This window comes from Thunnus maccoyii, chromosome 2 (genome assembly GCF_910596095.1).
Source record: "Thunnus maccoyii chromosome 2, fThuMac1.1, whole genome shotgun sequence".
Taxonomy (NCBI): Eukaryota; Metazoa; Chordata; class Actinopteri; order Scombriformes; family Scombridae; genus Thunnus; species Thunnus maccoyii.
In genome coordinates, this window is record NC_056534.1 from 4,632,376 (window position 1) to 4,648,670 (window position 16,295).

Genomic DNA, 16,295 nt, shown 5'->3' on the forward strand with positions numbered 1-16,295 from the left:
CTACATTTACTGCAATACTTTAACTACATCAAGCTCATAATACTTATGTACTTTTACTTTAGTAGGATTTTTTTTCATGCAGGATTTCACTTGTAATGGAGTATTTTTACATTGTTGTCCTGGTACTTCTGCTTAAGTAAAGGATCTGAGTACTTCTTCCACGACTGGTGTTGGGCAATTTACTTGAAAAATGTAATCACTTACACATTACATATTAGTCATTAAAAAAAATAATGACATTACTTGACTTATAATTTGACAGCGATTAATTAATTAATGTAACAGCATTACTTACAGCATTACTTCACTTTTGTTACTCAGCTGTCAGCACTGTCAAAAGTGCCCTTAAAACAACTTCAAAACCTCCACACCCGCATTACATGTTTAACACATGTAGGAAAAGAAAAGGAGTTTTAACAATTAGCCAGCTGACACAGTTTGGAGGTTTTTACTGACCATCAACAGCTATCTTAATATTAGCTGCAGTGACTGCATGAAGTCCCGTCCCATTGTTGTCACAGCCTCCAACTTTGAACTAAACCTGCTAATTCATGACTTCATTTACTCAAGTACTGTACTTAAGTACGATTTTGAGGTATTTGTACTTGAGTATTTCCATGTGATGCTTCTTTATACTTCCACTCCACTACATTTCAGAAGGAAATATTGTAATTTCTACTCCACTACATTTATCTGACAGCTTTAGTTACTTTGCAGATAAAGATTTGACACAATGGATAATATAACAAGCTTTTAAAATACAACACATTAAAGATGAAACCAGTGGTTTCCAACCTTTTTTGGCTTTTGACGTCTTACAAAAAGCAGTGTGTAGTCGGGGTCACATTTCACATGTCTATGAGTTGTTAACAGCTCCACCAAATAGTGATTTTTCCCTCTAAACTTCTCACATGCTTTCATTTCAATAAATGTTCAAATGATCCAATATTTCACCAGAAATCAAAGATTAGAGAAAAAGTCCAAAAACTGAAAACAGATTTGTGTATCAGAACTTTGTTTTTTCTTCTTTCCTCTCCCATTAATCATCTCACGACCCCTCAGATTTATCTGCTGACCCTTTGGAGGGGCCCAACCCCTAGGTTGGGGACCACTGGGCTAAACTAGCTAACTGTATATAAAGTAGTTGAAACTAGCTCCACCTCCAGCAGCTACAACAGTAACATGCTGCTCTAACACTGATGCTTCACTATTAATAATCTATGATGTCATATAAACATAGCACAAAAAGTAAGGAAATTTGTGTTTGGTAGATTATTTCTTTGTTGTAACAATGCTTCTTGGCAATAAATCTTATACCATTGGAAAGCCTGTTTATTTCCCTTTTAAATGGTGCCACATTTGTAAGGAACATGCATTTGTGGGATGAGCAGCAGAGTAGAGTATGTGGCTTGCACCCATGAAAAATTTGCCAAATCTTCTCTGCCAATGCCAAACAGCTTATTTTGCTGTTGTTTTGAGCTTTAATATATCAGTCAGAGGGACCAAACCACTACTTTTACTGCAATACTTTAACTACATCAAGCTCATAATACTTATGTACTTTTACTTTAGTAGGATTTTTTTTCATGCAGGATTTCACTTGTAATGGAGTATTTTTACATTGTTGTCCTGGTACTTCTGCTTAAGTAAAGGATCTGAGTACTTCTTCCACGACTGGTGTTGGGCAATTTACTTGAAAAATGTAATCACTTACACATTACATATTAGTCATTAAAAAAAATAATGACATTACTTGACTTATAATTTGACAGCGATTAATTAATTAATGTAACAGCATTACTTACAGCATTACTTCACTTTTGTTACTCAGCTGTCAGCACTGTCAAAAGTGCCCTTAAAACAACTTCAAAACCTCCACACCCGCATTACATGTTTAACACATGTAGGAAAAGAAAAGGAGTTTTAACAATTAGCCAGCCGACACAGTTTGGAGGTTTTTACTGACCATCAACAGCTATCTTAATATTAGCTGCAGTGACTGCATGAAGTCCCGTCCCATTGTTGTCACAGCCTCCAACTTTGAACTAAACCTGCTAATTCATGAATGTAGGTCTACCAGCAGCTAACATTGGTAAGCCAGTTAAAAGACACGACATGCAAATAAGACAGCAGTAAAATCATCCGGAGATGCATTTCTCCTCTTTTGGTGGCAGTTAACCAGAAAGCCATGCCATTGGTCTGATAGCTCATTATTCCGAAACCCCAACAGTTTGAAAAACTTCCCATTGGACTGAGAGCCCATTAGTTCGATGGCCAGTTATCCCGAAAACTGAAGCCCACTGCACCGGAAGCCCATTGCTCCAAAAATACACACTCTCCCTGGAGTTTTTAGCCCTTAACATTTTAGTGTATTTTGACGTGCAAATGCAAAGATACCGTTTACAAAATGCTTGCTTTTTAGTGCATTTACTGCATATTAACCATAACCCTAACCCCTTACAGTAATTCACAATAAATGAAGCAAAAATTAGAGGAAAGCTTGGAAAAAAAATCAATCTTGTGTGTCAGAGGGTTTTGTATTTTCCTTATAAGCGTTGCTTCACCATAAAATCACAAAATATACTCTTTCCAGTGGAGATTCAAGGCGATTGGGAGGTGATAGTGCGACACACAAGTTGTCTGTTTAGCTATGAAATGGGAAAACACAGATTAACAATGGAGTTTCTATGGATTTTATGTTGTTTGTTTGTTCTTATATTGATTCTGGATCATGAGGAGAAGGAGAAAGCTACAAACCTTTAAGAGCCACTTTTAAAGGCAATGGGGGTTTTGATACTCAAAGGGTACATTTAAGCCAGCTACGTTTAAAAATATCTGGCTGGTTTCTAGTTTTCACATGTGGGTCTGAATGTTGAAAAGATCTGTTCATACATGACATGACCCTTCCAAGCAGGATATTCAATTTGTTTACTAGATACAAACTACAGGGAACAGGGGACAAACATATTGGCAGGTTGGAAAATAAGGACACCACAGAGAAAGAGTGTCCTAAATACTCACACAGGCTGCCAAAATATTGGATTTTTTAAAATCTATTTTCCAGTTCAATGGCTGTTAATCCCCCTAGTTGAGTTGCCAATATTTTACAAATCACAGAAAAACCTTCCAAAGGGAGTATAATGATTTATATTCACAACCTGATTTTCTCCTTAGATTTTTACTGGCGATAAAAAGGCACCATATCTCCAATGAAATGCCAAAGTTTTGATCGCATCACATGAGGACATCATAACCTTTAGTGCGCTTTATCCACAAATACTGCTGCTTTTGTTCCATGAGAGCTGTATTAAATTTTACTTGGTATTAAGCCGAAAAAAAAAAAGGACTCTCATACTGAAAAGCAAAATTCAGCGCCAGTTCCTATTAATGTGACACATATAATGGATGTAGCATTCAGGGGTTAAAATGAATGTGGGGCAGCAGCTTTAGTGAAGCAGAGGCTTTGTATTTGCTAAAGCTGGTCTGAATGTGTGCACATTGCACAGCCAGCAGAAATTCGACTTTGCTCTCTTTTATCCTTTTAATCAATAATACCAATGTTAAAGGGGACATATTATGCTTTTCATGATTTTCTGTTATTTATATACTGATATAATGTCAGAAACACGTTCCAAAATTTGAGATGAATATATGTAGAAATGCTGCCTGCAAGTGAAAAGCCAGGGTTTCAACCTGCTCTGAATGCTCCGTTTGCAACGTTTTTCTTTACCTTGCAGACGAGCTGATGTTGGCTTGTCGTACATGCCCACAGACGGCTGTCTGTTCTGTAGCCAGCCTTGGTTGCTAAGGTTGTTGCTAAGGTTTTTCCATGTGTTGTTTGCATTGTCCATATTTCAGATCAGATTTCGGCTCAAACATGTACAGATGTATTTGGTGACATTTTGACTAAAAAATGACAAAAAGGAGTGAAATCCTACTACTATAGTTTGTTTCTTTGTCTGTTGACGTAGCCTCTGGAGCCAGAGGAAGCTTCCTGAAGCTAACCAATCAAAACAGAGCAGGCTCATCGGGAGGACAGGGCCTTAAAGAGACAGGAGCTAAAACGGCCTGTTTCAGACAGAGGCTGAACTGAGAGGCTGCATAAAGGGTCAGTATGAGATAAATAAGGAGTTTTTAACTGTAAATTATGAGATAGAGATATTCCAGAAGAGCCCCTGTTTAAAATATATAGACCTGTAAATGTGCATAATATGTCCCCTTTAAACTAACTATAGACATAAGAAATAACACACAGAATAGAAGTTTCAGCACTACGACCATCCTTTGTGTGCACACCAATCAATGCCTCCACCAGGTGATCTGTTTGTAGATCAAATGGACATCCCACCACAATGACTCCCCACTGAGATGACAGAGTGACCCGTGACCTTTCCTCTGAGACTTTATGGTTTCAGAACTACAGTCAGCCATGTGGGCTGCAGTTCACCTTTGGATTGGATCAAACTCATAAACCCTTTTTTAGACCTTGAATATGTACCATCTAACGGCTTCTTCAATCTGTTAAATTAACGGCTTTTTGACAGTCGCGTCAATCACGTCTCGAGGGGGCACGACCAGGTTGCTGAATATGGCATTACGGCTCATTCCATAATGGTTCTGTCATGCCTGAATAAAGTCATTACAGCACATTTATGTATCGTCACCTCTGCTGCCATAAGAAGGGTCCATTAACACGTTCACACATCACATTCAACTAATGATCAATGACCTACAGTACAGCGCCAGCTCTGCACACACACTGCATCACTCAGAGTCAGCAGGATGGGCTCACATCGACTGACACTTTCAGATAAATGGATAAAAAGTCACGGTTGGCGTACAGTAATGGCTCTTTAATTGGTAAAATGAATCTAAAGATTGATTGATAATCTATCACTGGAGCAGAGAGACGTTATGAAAACTCACCCACCTTATTTCCACTTAAACACACATGCCCTCACCCCATTCACCCTCCCACAAATCGTCCATTATGATATAATCTGCAGTGCTGTGCTGTGCAGTGATCTGTAAAGAGCTCTAATCTGCGACACCCTCAGCCAGCCGACTCAGCCAGCCGACACTCACCGGGAAGTAGAGGAGCAGAGAGCCAAACAGGATCATCTCTAGTAGCAGGAGGCCAGATGCCCGAATCCTCTGAGGAAGGAGGAGATGGAGAGAAAGCACAGTTAGAAAGTCATAAGAAGCTGTGGTGTCTGTTAAAGGACACGTTCACAATTTTTCACGTCTGTCTTAAAACAATAGACAGGTGCCCAAATGAACATTGAAACATGTTTTTCTTGCCATAATCATTCCTCCTGTTCATACTGACTATTAGAATATCCCTTCATAATGAACTTATAATATAAGTGATTGGGGACAAAGCCTCCTTCTGTGCAAAAGTGTATTTAAAAGTTTATCTGAAGCTAATATGAAGTCTTCAGAAACAAAACAACAACTTTTGTTTACTTTCAAGCTTTCTTTCTAGCTTTCTATCCAACTAAGTCAAGTCAAGTAGATATCTTTCAACGTTGGTCAACTTTAAAATTCATTTTTGCACAAAATGACTTTGGCCCCCATCATTAACACTCACCAGCCACTTCATTAGGTACACCTACGCAGTCTAATGCAATCCAATACAACAGCTCTGCCATAAAGTCTACATTTACGAAGCTTATACATTTTCAATTTTTGTTGAAATTGTCAGAAAGGTGATAATTCTAATTTATGTTAATTATTGAGGTAAGAGTGGGTGGTGGTGGTCTACTGGAGTGCATTATATTGAATGGTGTTCCTAATATTTTGTCCACAATATTAATATATATGAAGGGGTAAAAGAGGAAATATTGAATATGATCAACATATTTGACCTGAAACTTTACATTTAACGGGAAAAAAACACAATATACCTACAAAACTAACTAGAATAACTGCTAATCACTAGTTAGATTAATTGAGCAAATAATGACGTTAGCTTAGCATAATCAGATATTTCCTTCTCACTGCAAACTGCATGAACACTACTAATTATAAGACACACACATCTCTCCAGGTATGCAGATAGAAATAAAACAAATGATTAGCAGTTAAGTTTATTTTATCTTTTGGCTCCTAAAACTGTTATTTTAGATGTTATGTCACAGTTTGTGATGCTAAAATGACTTCCTGTTTATACAGTCGGTTGCTTGTTATTGGACAGCGCTACAGATGTTTCACATTAACACATTACTAAAGTATTGTCACAACAAAATCAGATTTATACATTAATGATATCTGTGATATCTGTTTTTTATTGACAGCAGCTGTGGGGCGTGTCGGTGTCTATGTTTGATTGACAGCAGCTGGGGGGCGTGTCGGTGTCTATGTTTGATTGACAGCAGCTGGGGGGCGTGTCGGTGTCTATGTTTGATTGACAGCAGCTGGGGGGCGTGTCGGTATCTGTGTTTTATTGACAGCAGCTGGGGGGCGTGTCGGTATCTGTGTTTTATTGACAGCAGCTGGCAGACTACTGGTGTTACAATGTACAGAACGGAGAGTAAACAAACTGCTGTAGCTACAAGTCATGTTCAGACAGTGTGTCACTAACAGGGATTTTGAAGACCAAACCAGCATCTAACGGGTTCGAAATGACATTTGTTGGTATGTTTACATGCCTGCTAACTGATGTTAGCAGTACACTTTTGTTTGGTGGCTTGTTCAACGTGCTAAGGTGCAGGTGTGTGTTCATGTTAGTAAGTTAGATACAAAGGAAACTTTAGCAGGAAAGCTAATGTTGGTTGTTGTCCAGAATCTGTGGCTCTTGTGTTGTGTAGCAGGATGTTGTCAGGCTCAGTGTGACTGTCTGCTCTGCCTATGATAGAACAGATTTGATTGTATGGAAATAAGAACTCCAGCTACGTAAGCATATGGTGGAACAGTATTTAATCAAAATGACCACCATCATGAAATCAAAGGATTTAAAATTATCCCTTTTGGTTTCTGTTTTTTTCCTCAAATGAAAACACAGGACAAGTGATTTACATGTATGCTGTAGTAGACGAAAAAAAAGGCAATTTAATTTCAGTTGGACTTTAACCAGCATAATTTATAACATAATGTGTCATGACTGAACTGCTCTCCTGGCATCTCTCTATCCAACCTCATCCATACGGTTGCCCTGCTGAGCCAAAAGACTTGACTCACCCGATTCCTGCGATGCTGGTAGGCCACCAGCATACTGACGAAGATGAGGAGCATGAAGATGCCCTGGACGGCCAGCACGCCGGCCCTCAGAAGCCAGTCCTCCTGCACCCAGCAGGGGGTGCCGTCCTGACAGCTCTTACAGCCTGGCCAGCACGGGAGACAGATGGGCATAGCCGGGTAACACAGGCTGCTGCCGTCACTCCCGTTCACAGGGCCACCATCTGCATCATACACAGACACATGCGTCTACACCTACACAAACCCATGTGAAGACCTCGTGTACATGTGACTTACATCTCCAAACCCTCATACATAACATACAGCAGTATGGAAACAAGAAAATCATCATTAAATATCTAATGATGATATCCCCAAAAAACCTGGGGGGTTAATTTCTGGCTTTACAATAAATACAAGAGTTCACAGGTGGGAAGCCAGTGAGGGATCATGTCCATGTTTCCATATAGCAGCTTTTACAGGGTGATTAAGCCATCTGCACAGATAAGGGTGGAACTGGGAACTTCTCAGTGACAGTTGGGAAAAATACCACAAATGTCTGTTCAGTATTTAGTGCCAATTCATCAAGTAGATGTTGAGATATTTCACTGGATAAGTGACAACTTTGACTTGCTGGTGGCACTAGATGAAAAGTCAGAGGATCACCAGAAAACCATTACAACTTATCATCTGGTCACTATGAATGTGACCAAATTACATGGCAATGCATCCAATAGTTGTTGAGATATTTTGATAAAAGCCAAAAATGTCAACCTCATGGTGGCGCTAGAGGAAATGTCAGAGGATCACCAAAGTCGACAGGATTCATCCTCTCCGGAACTTGAACGTCTGTGCAAAGTTTCATGGTAATCCATCTAAGACTTGCTGAGATATTTCAGACTGGAACAAAGTGGTGGACCAACATCGCCATCCATTGAGCCCTGCCTGAATCTCGGTGTTGGTTAAATGGACAGTAATCAGTCTACAGGACTTTAAAGACCAAAAGTCAAAGTAACCTCATGAGTACCAAAGCCTCTGATTAGTTAGTTATTTACTAATTTTCCTTAGTTATTTAACCTGCTGTGGTCTGAGATTGACTTACCTGAGTCCTGAGTGGCTATGTCAGGGTTGTAGTATCCCTCTTTACAGCGGCAGCAGTACTGACCCAGCCGAAAGCCCCGACCTGGAACTGGCATACACTAGAAGAAACATTAAGAGTATTCAGTTTAAGGTTTCATTTTCCTCTTTGTTGTTCTCTGTTGTTTTAGGTTCTCATCCCCTATCCTTTGAGTAACTGTAAGAACAAATAGTTAATAAAGTGCTTAATTATTAGTTTTGTTTCTAGTTTATAGGTTGTTATATGTCTTTTTTAAACTCACTTTAATATAATGTTTATATTCTTTATTTCTTTACTCTTGCTGCTACATCTCCAGAGAAGTTGAGATTAATGAAGTATCTTATTACTGGTCTTATTTATTAGAACAGTAGAGTAGAGACAGTAGATGACAGGAAAGACATGTAACAAAGGTCACCAGTCTGACTTGAACCAGTTCAGCACCTTAACCCCTTGGCCACCTGTCTTTGATCTGTCTTATCTAGTTCTTATTTTATTTTATTTTAAATCTATTTTATTAGATTTATCCCTTTTTAAAAAATTTCTCATGTGCATTTGTCTCAAATTGTTTTACTGTTTACATTTGTTCGGTCTAATCATCGGCGTGTCAGTCGTCTGTAAAGCTCTTTGAATCACACTAACCTGTACGAAAGGTGGTACACAGATAACGTTTAACATGTTTAACACCTACATTAACATGCGTCAAACAATCGCAGGATATAAATGCCAAATTAAACAATGCTTAAAATAACCGAATAAGAGTGTCCGGTGTCCTGGACAAGACAACAGCAGACTGCAGATGGTCTGGGCGGCCTCAGGTTCAGATAACAACTGTGAGAACGTGAAGCAGTGATGCTTTTCTGCCGGCTTACAATACCTGAGTGAATAAAGGTTAAAAACAGGGTCACATTACTCTATCTCACTCTATTTCCCTCTGATGCTAGCTTCAATTTAGCCAGTCGGGACAGATAACCACACACACGCACACACACACACACACACACACACACACACACACACACACACATACACACACACACTTGTATGCTCTGTGTGTTAATCTAAGTTAAAAGCTAAATGGATACATAAAACCTCTACAGAGAGCATTATCCTTTTCTAGAGAAATCCCATCCCAAGCGTACCAAAACACAAACACAAACACACACACACAGGCCTCACATACGTATATACAAACCCACAACCCCCTTATCAGATGCTCAAAGACCTAATGGCAGGGGCTGAACATTAATGTGATATGGATTAAACACAGCGGTCAACTTAATTCTCTTCGGGGTTGCATCTCAATTCAACAGATCGTCATAGTAAATCACTGGATTCAGTCATCTGTCATGTTTAAGTTGAAACTACAGGTCAACACGGCTTCATGGCTACCTCGAAGTCTGTTGTTACATCAATGTATTAAAAAAAAGACACAATAGATTAAAATAAATATTACTCGAGCCAAACATTTCATTTAGCATCAAACCTGGGTCTCACATCTGTTCTCATGTCTGTTAAGGTTTTCTCTGCAATGATGCTAAATATCATACATTATACATACATGTATTTAGATGTGGAAACATAAATGGTCCTGAGGTAGTTTGGTATTCATTTAACAAATACAAACTCTTTAGTCAGTCAGTTCTTGCAACTGAGCGTCTGATTGTATTTTCACTGTGTTTTCAGCACTTATTCAGCTGACTATAGAACATGCAAAAGCTTTAGCAAATAGTGTATTATCAGCGGAAAGTACAAACTAGTTGTTGCAAAAGCATATTAAAGCATGAATGGGTGTGAAATCCTAATTAAAAATCCCACTCATTTTTTAAAATATATAAAAATATTTTTTTGCCACAAAAAAGTTCAGTTACCTAATGAAAATCCTTAAAATTGCATTAACTCAAAGTGCCCCAGTAGCTGAATGGTTACTGCGCATGTTGCATAACCACAACATCCCTGATTCCAGCCAGGGATCTTTGTTGCGTATCGTACTCATCTCTCTCTCCCCTTGTTTCTCTTCTGCCTCTGACAAGATGAGAAGAGACCAGACAAGACATATTGAGAAATGACAGAGAACAGGACCAAACAGGACAGGAGAAAGCAGCTGACCCAGTACACGCTCTGCTCAGCCAATGGCTTTGAATCCTCTAAGCCAGGTAGGACCGGATGGGACAAAAGGTGCCATGTGGATTTGGGGATTTTTTAGGACTGTTCTCCTCTTATGTTTCAGACCTCTGTGAGTGTGGTGCATAAAGAGGAAGTATGTCAGCGGGCTGGATTATCGCCATAATCCATCAGATCATCCTGCAGCCCGCCACCCAGCACAGCCATCTTTAAATAGACGACTGAGATGAGAGGTAGAGGATTGGGTCTGAACAGACAGGCCGGGCAGGGAAAAAGGAGAGTACAGCAGAAAGAAAGAGCTGTAGGGGTGGATGGAGGGGGGGGGGGGGGGCAGACAGAAGAGTGGAAGTGTGAATGGGTGAAAGCATGAGTGAAGGATAAAAGGCAAAAACGAAGTAATGAGCACAGACAGAGAGGGCTTAAACCTTTTTGAGAGGTCGCAAACAGTTTAAAGTGTATTTGTGTGATGTAACCAAAAGTCAGAAACATGACCGTTTAAACAGCTTGTCCACAGTTGAGACGGTATTTACAGGAAGAGGGAGTAAACTGAGTTGTGGTGAATCTACGTAAATGCTGGCAACACATCACATTATGTTGAGATTAAATGTTCATTCTTGATCTTAGAAACAGCAGCTGATCTGGAGCTTTTGATGACATCACACAATCTTCATCAGTTTGGCAAATTGTAGATGTTCACATTTCCATTTTTTCTGAGTGCTTTAAGAACTTCTTGTCCATGTTGGCTTTAAAGTTGAGACTGAAAGTTAATTCTTGACCCAAACAATCTCACCAGAAGGTTCACTCAGTAGCTGTTCTGTACTTAAAGACAACATGGAAAAAAGTCCTTAAAGGACATGGTTGGCAATTTTCTATATTTCTCTTATTGTTAATAAATCTCATGTGCAGAGCCAAACAAGTATTAACAAGTATCCAAAGCCTGATATATCTTATTCATCTGTGCTATTGTACAAAAACTATTAAAAACACATCAATGAGCCACACCATTGCACTGGGTGACATGTTCCTTAAGAAGGATGTACTGAAATTCTTTGAGAATTCACAATTCAGTACAAAAGTTAAAAGGTCTATGGCACAGACGAATAAGATATATCAGACTTTGAATACACACACAATACTTATAATAAGATAATAGATCAGTTAACAGAGGATTTGGCAAATTTTTCATGGGCACAACCCACATACTCAGCTCTGCTGCTCATCCCACAAATGCATGTTCCTTACAAATGTGGCAACATTTAAAAGGGAAATAAACAGGCTTTCCAACAGTATAAGATTTATTGCCAAGAAGCATTGTCTAACAAAGAAATAATCTACCAAACACAAATTTCCTTACTTTTTGTGCTATGTTTATATTATTCAGGTAGAGGTAATAAATAAGCTCACTAGGCTTTTTTCCTCTCCCTGCACATTGATTTATTTCTTGTTGACTGTGTGTATTTGTTTTATTTTAACCTGAACAAATAAACTCAATTTGGCAACCAATTATTGGAAAACGGGATGACAAATCAACTAACAAATAAGTAACTTTTTTTTTGGTTCAACCACATAATTTGAGTATCAGATTACTTAAGATTGAAAGAAATTTGTAGAAGAGTTCAGAATGGTGGAAAATCAGTTTAAATGGAAATGGCCGATACTACTAGGCTCATCTTGAATCAAGAAAGGAAAAAATATTTTGCCTGTGGTCCAGGTGTTATGAGCAAACAAGACTAAAAGTCTACAGCCATGCTAGCAGCTCTGTGAGGCTTTGCTTAAGTCAGCAGAGCTTTGAGCTAAATGCTAACATGCTATAACGCTCACAACAAAATGCTAACATGCTGATGATTAGCAATAAATGTTTGAATTTGCCTTGAAAAAGACTAAGTATGGTCAAAACATTGGTCATATAATAAAATCACTGGAGCTGTGTGCAGCCGTCTTCCCTTTGACACACACCGTTGCCATGACCAGCACCTAGTTTTTGGTGTCCATTCACCGGACAACTCTTGCTGACTCTAACAATAAATGTTTACCATGGTCACCATCTTAGTTTCACATATTAGCATGCTATTAATCACTCATTAGCCCTAAACACAAAGTACAGCTGAGGCTGATAGTTTTGCAGGTGTTGCGGTAGATGACAAGTCAGAGGATCACCAAAGTTATTAAAATTCATCCTCCAGGGAACATTAATGTCTGTACCATCCATCCAATATTTATTAGAACCATTAGTCAGCAATTATTTTGATAATCAATTAATCGCTAAAGTTATTTTTCAAGCAAAAATAAACAAACTTTGCCAAAAATCCAGCTTCTCACTTGTGAGCATTTGCTGCTTTTCTTTGTCTTATGTGATAGTAAATCGATAATTTGGGGTGGGGGGGTTAACCATGCAACAAGCTATTTAAAGATGCCACATTGAAAACTGTAACAGGCATTTTTCTCTATGTTCTGACACACTTGTAGGTCTGCTCCTACAAGCACCTTGGAGAGGAACCCCTAGGGGCACTAACGAACCAAGTGGTATCAATGACCTTGATAACAACCCCACAGAGGTTAAATATCTGTGACTCCCTGCCAGTCAGTTAGAACTGAAGAAGCCACTTGGATGAGAGGCAAAACATGTTCAAGTATCTACAACCAAGTCCAATTACCCTCGATTCAACCCTCCTTGGATAACCATGACCTGGATGACTGAGAATCTTCACAGACAAGTACCTTGGCATTCACTTGGACAATACCTTCAGCTGGAAGGCCCATGTTGAAAGTTTTTGTTCTCATTTACAGCAGAGATTATACTTTTTACGCAGACTCAGGATGTATGGGGTGGATCAGAGGATTATGTTTTTATTCTATCAGGCTGTATTAGAGAGCATAGTCAGGTATGGGATGTCAGCATGGTATGGCAATCTCTCCGTACAGTTAAAATCTAAGCTTGCTCATCTGATACGGACTGCCATGAAGGTTATGGGGAGGAATGAACACCAGTCCCTCGGGTCAGTATATGAGCAGTCTGTTCTCAGGCAAGCACAGAGAGTAGTGTCTGATCCATCTCATATTCTCCATGCCGAGAATGAGCTCTTACCCTGTGGAAGACGATATGGAGTAGCCCAATGTAAACTCAACCATTTTAAAAACTCATTTGTGCCTACCTCAATTAAAATGATAAATAATGTTTCTTGAAGCTGCAGGGTTGTGCAATAGATTCATGATATGATGTGAGGGATTTTGTAATATGTTGCTTGTTCTTACCACTAGTTGTATAATATGTGCAATATGTGTAATTTGTGGTTGTGATGTGCTACAGTATGTGTTGCTTTGTTTATATGTTCTTTGTTTGTTATAATTACTACGTTGGAGGCAGCTACATGATGAGATGATATGTGTCATGTGTGCAGCACTTGAGTCCAAGACAAATTTCTCTACGGGGACAATAAAGTCTATCAATTCATATAGCAGTGTTTCCCCTAGGTTGAGTGGTTTTGCCTGGCAGGCAACCCATTGTTGCTAACCTCGGAGCCAACCCCCCTTCACTTTTTACAGCAGTTGGGAAAGACATGACTTACTAACTAACGACAACTAACGTTAAAAGTAAAGATAGGCTTTGATGTCTGCTTCCTGGCTCATTTAAAAAAAGAGAGAGAGCACTAGTGAGAGAGAGTGAGAGAGAGAGCACCAGTGGTCGAGCGAGCTACAGAGTGAATGAAGAGAAGGAGCACAGGTAGCGAGAATGCCGGTGAATCAGATCAATAAAATGTTATTTTCTGATTGTTTCACAGCGGTTACATTCCGGAGGACAAATAAACACGCCCACACCCCCGCACACCTCTGCTTGACCCTGCAGCTAAACATCGCACCGCCTGATTTGGTCTGAATACAGTCTTACTGCTAACCTTTTCCTCTGTGCTCCGCTCGCATTCACCATCACTTTTCTGACGCTCGCTCTCTCACTTAACCACTCACTCGCTTACGCTCTGCCTTATTCCTTACGCTACCTGGAGTTTCCCAGGCAACGAGACAGACATTGTCTCACGTTTCGAAACAGCGCTGCTCAGAGGCTCACGAACACCATCGATTTCCGAATGAATGGATATTTGGCATTATTTTTGGCATTTAAAAAATATTTTTTGGTGTGGTTGGGGTTCTTGTTGGCCTGGCGGCCCGCCAAGGGAAACACTGATTATAGTATCGTATTTTATAGAGGGAACAATTATTCGATTAATTGAGAAAATAATCGGTATATAGAATAAATAGTGAAACTAATCGTTAGTTGCAGCTCTAATATTTATTGACACATTTTATACCCATTACCTTACCCTAATCAGAGATGTCAACCTGCTGGTGGGGCTAAATAAAAAAGTTATAGGATCACCAAAATCATTAGGATTCATCTTCTGGGGACCTTTAGAAATTGCACCAAATTTCATGGTAATCTATCCAATAGTTGCTAATATATTTCAGTCTGGACCAAAGTGGCAGCTAGACCGACCAATATTACCATCCTCAGAGCCCCTTCACTAGCTTGACAAAAATGTAAAGCTGCCTTTAAATGGCTATGTGGTGGTGCTGTTGGATTCAGATCTGCACCAAAAACAAGCACTTGTTCTTTTTCCCGTAGCCTAACTTTTCACCAAATTTAATTGAAATCTGTCAAGTAGTTTTTCAGATATTCTGCTAAATAACAAACAAACATAAACTCTCTGGCAGAGGCAATACACCAGCTACTGGTGACTGTGGTTATGAATCATTGGTTCCTCTGTAATTGGGGCAGTGTGATCCTACAAAGACTAAATAGTCAACAAAAAAGTCAACTTTTCTATTCTGGTTCTATTTTGTTTACCTCCATGGTGGTGCGGTTGCACTGGTGTGTATCAGCAAACCAGCTGTCTCCTGTTGCACACTGGTCCAAGTCGATGTCCTGAATGTTGACATCCACACGGATCACACCTCTGTACACAAACACACACACACACACGTGTGTCAAAGAGGGGAAACAAGAGTGGCTCCAAATATCATCAGACTAATTAGAGTCCCTTTTTTCTGCTGCAGCTCTGTATTTCATCTACAGAAACCTGCATGGCCTTTAAGTGGATTCCTTTTCAAATGTCAGATTTTATCCAGCTCTATTGATTCAAACACATCTTTCTATTCCAAATGCTTATAAAAGTTTTCTCCAGAGTGCTGCAGGAAAGGTCACAGGGGCCAACACAGAGCTAGAAAGGATGGTGAAATACAAATACTGCTGCAATCAGGTTCAAAGCTGCTAACTGTTTACAGGGACTTGCAGAAAAAAAGGGCTTATTTCTAGACTTGCAACCAAGAATTTCTAAAATGTTTTCCTGATTTTGATGATGTTTTATAGGCAGAAAAGGGGAAACTTGCTACAACTTCAATGAAAAGTATGAAAATCAGCCAAACTGGAGTCACAATTTCAAAGCTTGATGATGCGTTCAAGAGGTCTCAGCAAAGTCAATCAATGATGAGTTTCCCACCAAATGTTGCATTCAAACAACGCAGTTGTCCCAGTGACTAACTCAACTTTCACAAACAATGTGTTGTTTACAAATCTGTGATGACTTATTCTGCACATAATGGACACATACTGGACAACAGTATCTATTCAATACAACACAGCATCCAAATAACAATTTATCCATCATAATGCATGTTTATGAGTGCAGTTTCTCAGCTTGTTGACAACACAGCATGCACATACTGTATGTTTTGTTCATGAGACATGCATTAACCAATTCCAGTAACTCATGACCTCCTGAAATTGGTCACATGATCACTTGACACTTCCAGCTACACCTGTCTAAAATTAATGGCATCACCAGCATGAGACACCTTGTATGGATCCCTGTATGAGTTAGAAGAGTCT

At 39.3% G+C, this 16,295-nt stretch overlaps 1 protein-coding gene across 1 annotated transcript in view; it reads right to left on the reverse strand.

Moving 5' to 3' along the window:
- gpr179 (G protein-coupled receptor 179) overlaps window positions 1-16,295 on the reverse strand; it is a 28,186-nt gene that overhangs the window by 10,207 nt on the left and 1,684 nt on the right. The window contains exons 2-5 of the mRNA XM_042391531.1: window positions 15,255-15,363; window positions 8,279-8,375; window positions 7,180-7,400; window positions 5,086-5,154 (exon numbers count right to left, since the gene is read on the reverse strand). Of these exons, the coding sequence (XP_042247465.1) occupies window positions 5,086-5,154; window positions 7,180-7,400; window positions 8,279-8,375; window positions 15,255-15,363 (496 nt within the window). The remainder of the gene's footprint in view (window positions 1-5,085; window positions 5,155-7,179; window positions 7,401-8,278; window positions 8,376-15,254; window positions 15,364-16,295) is intronic.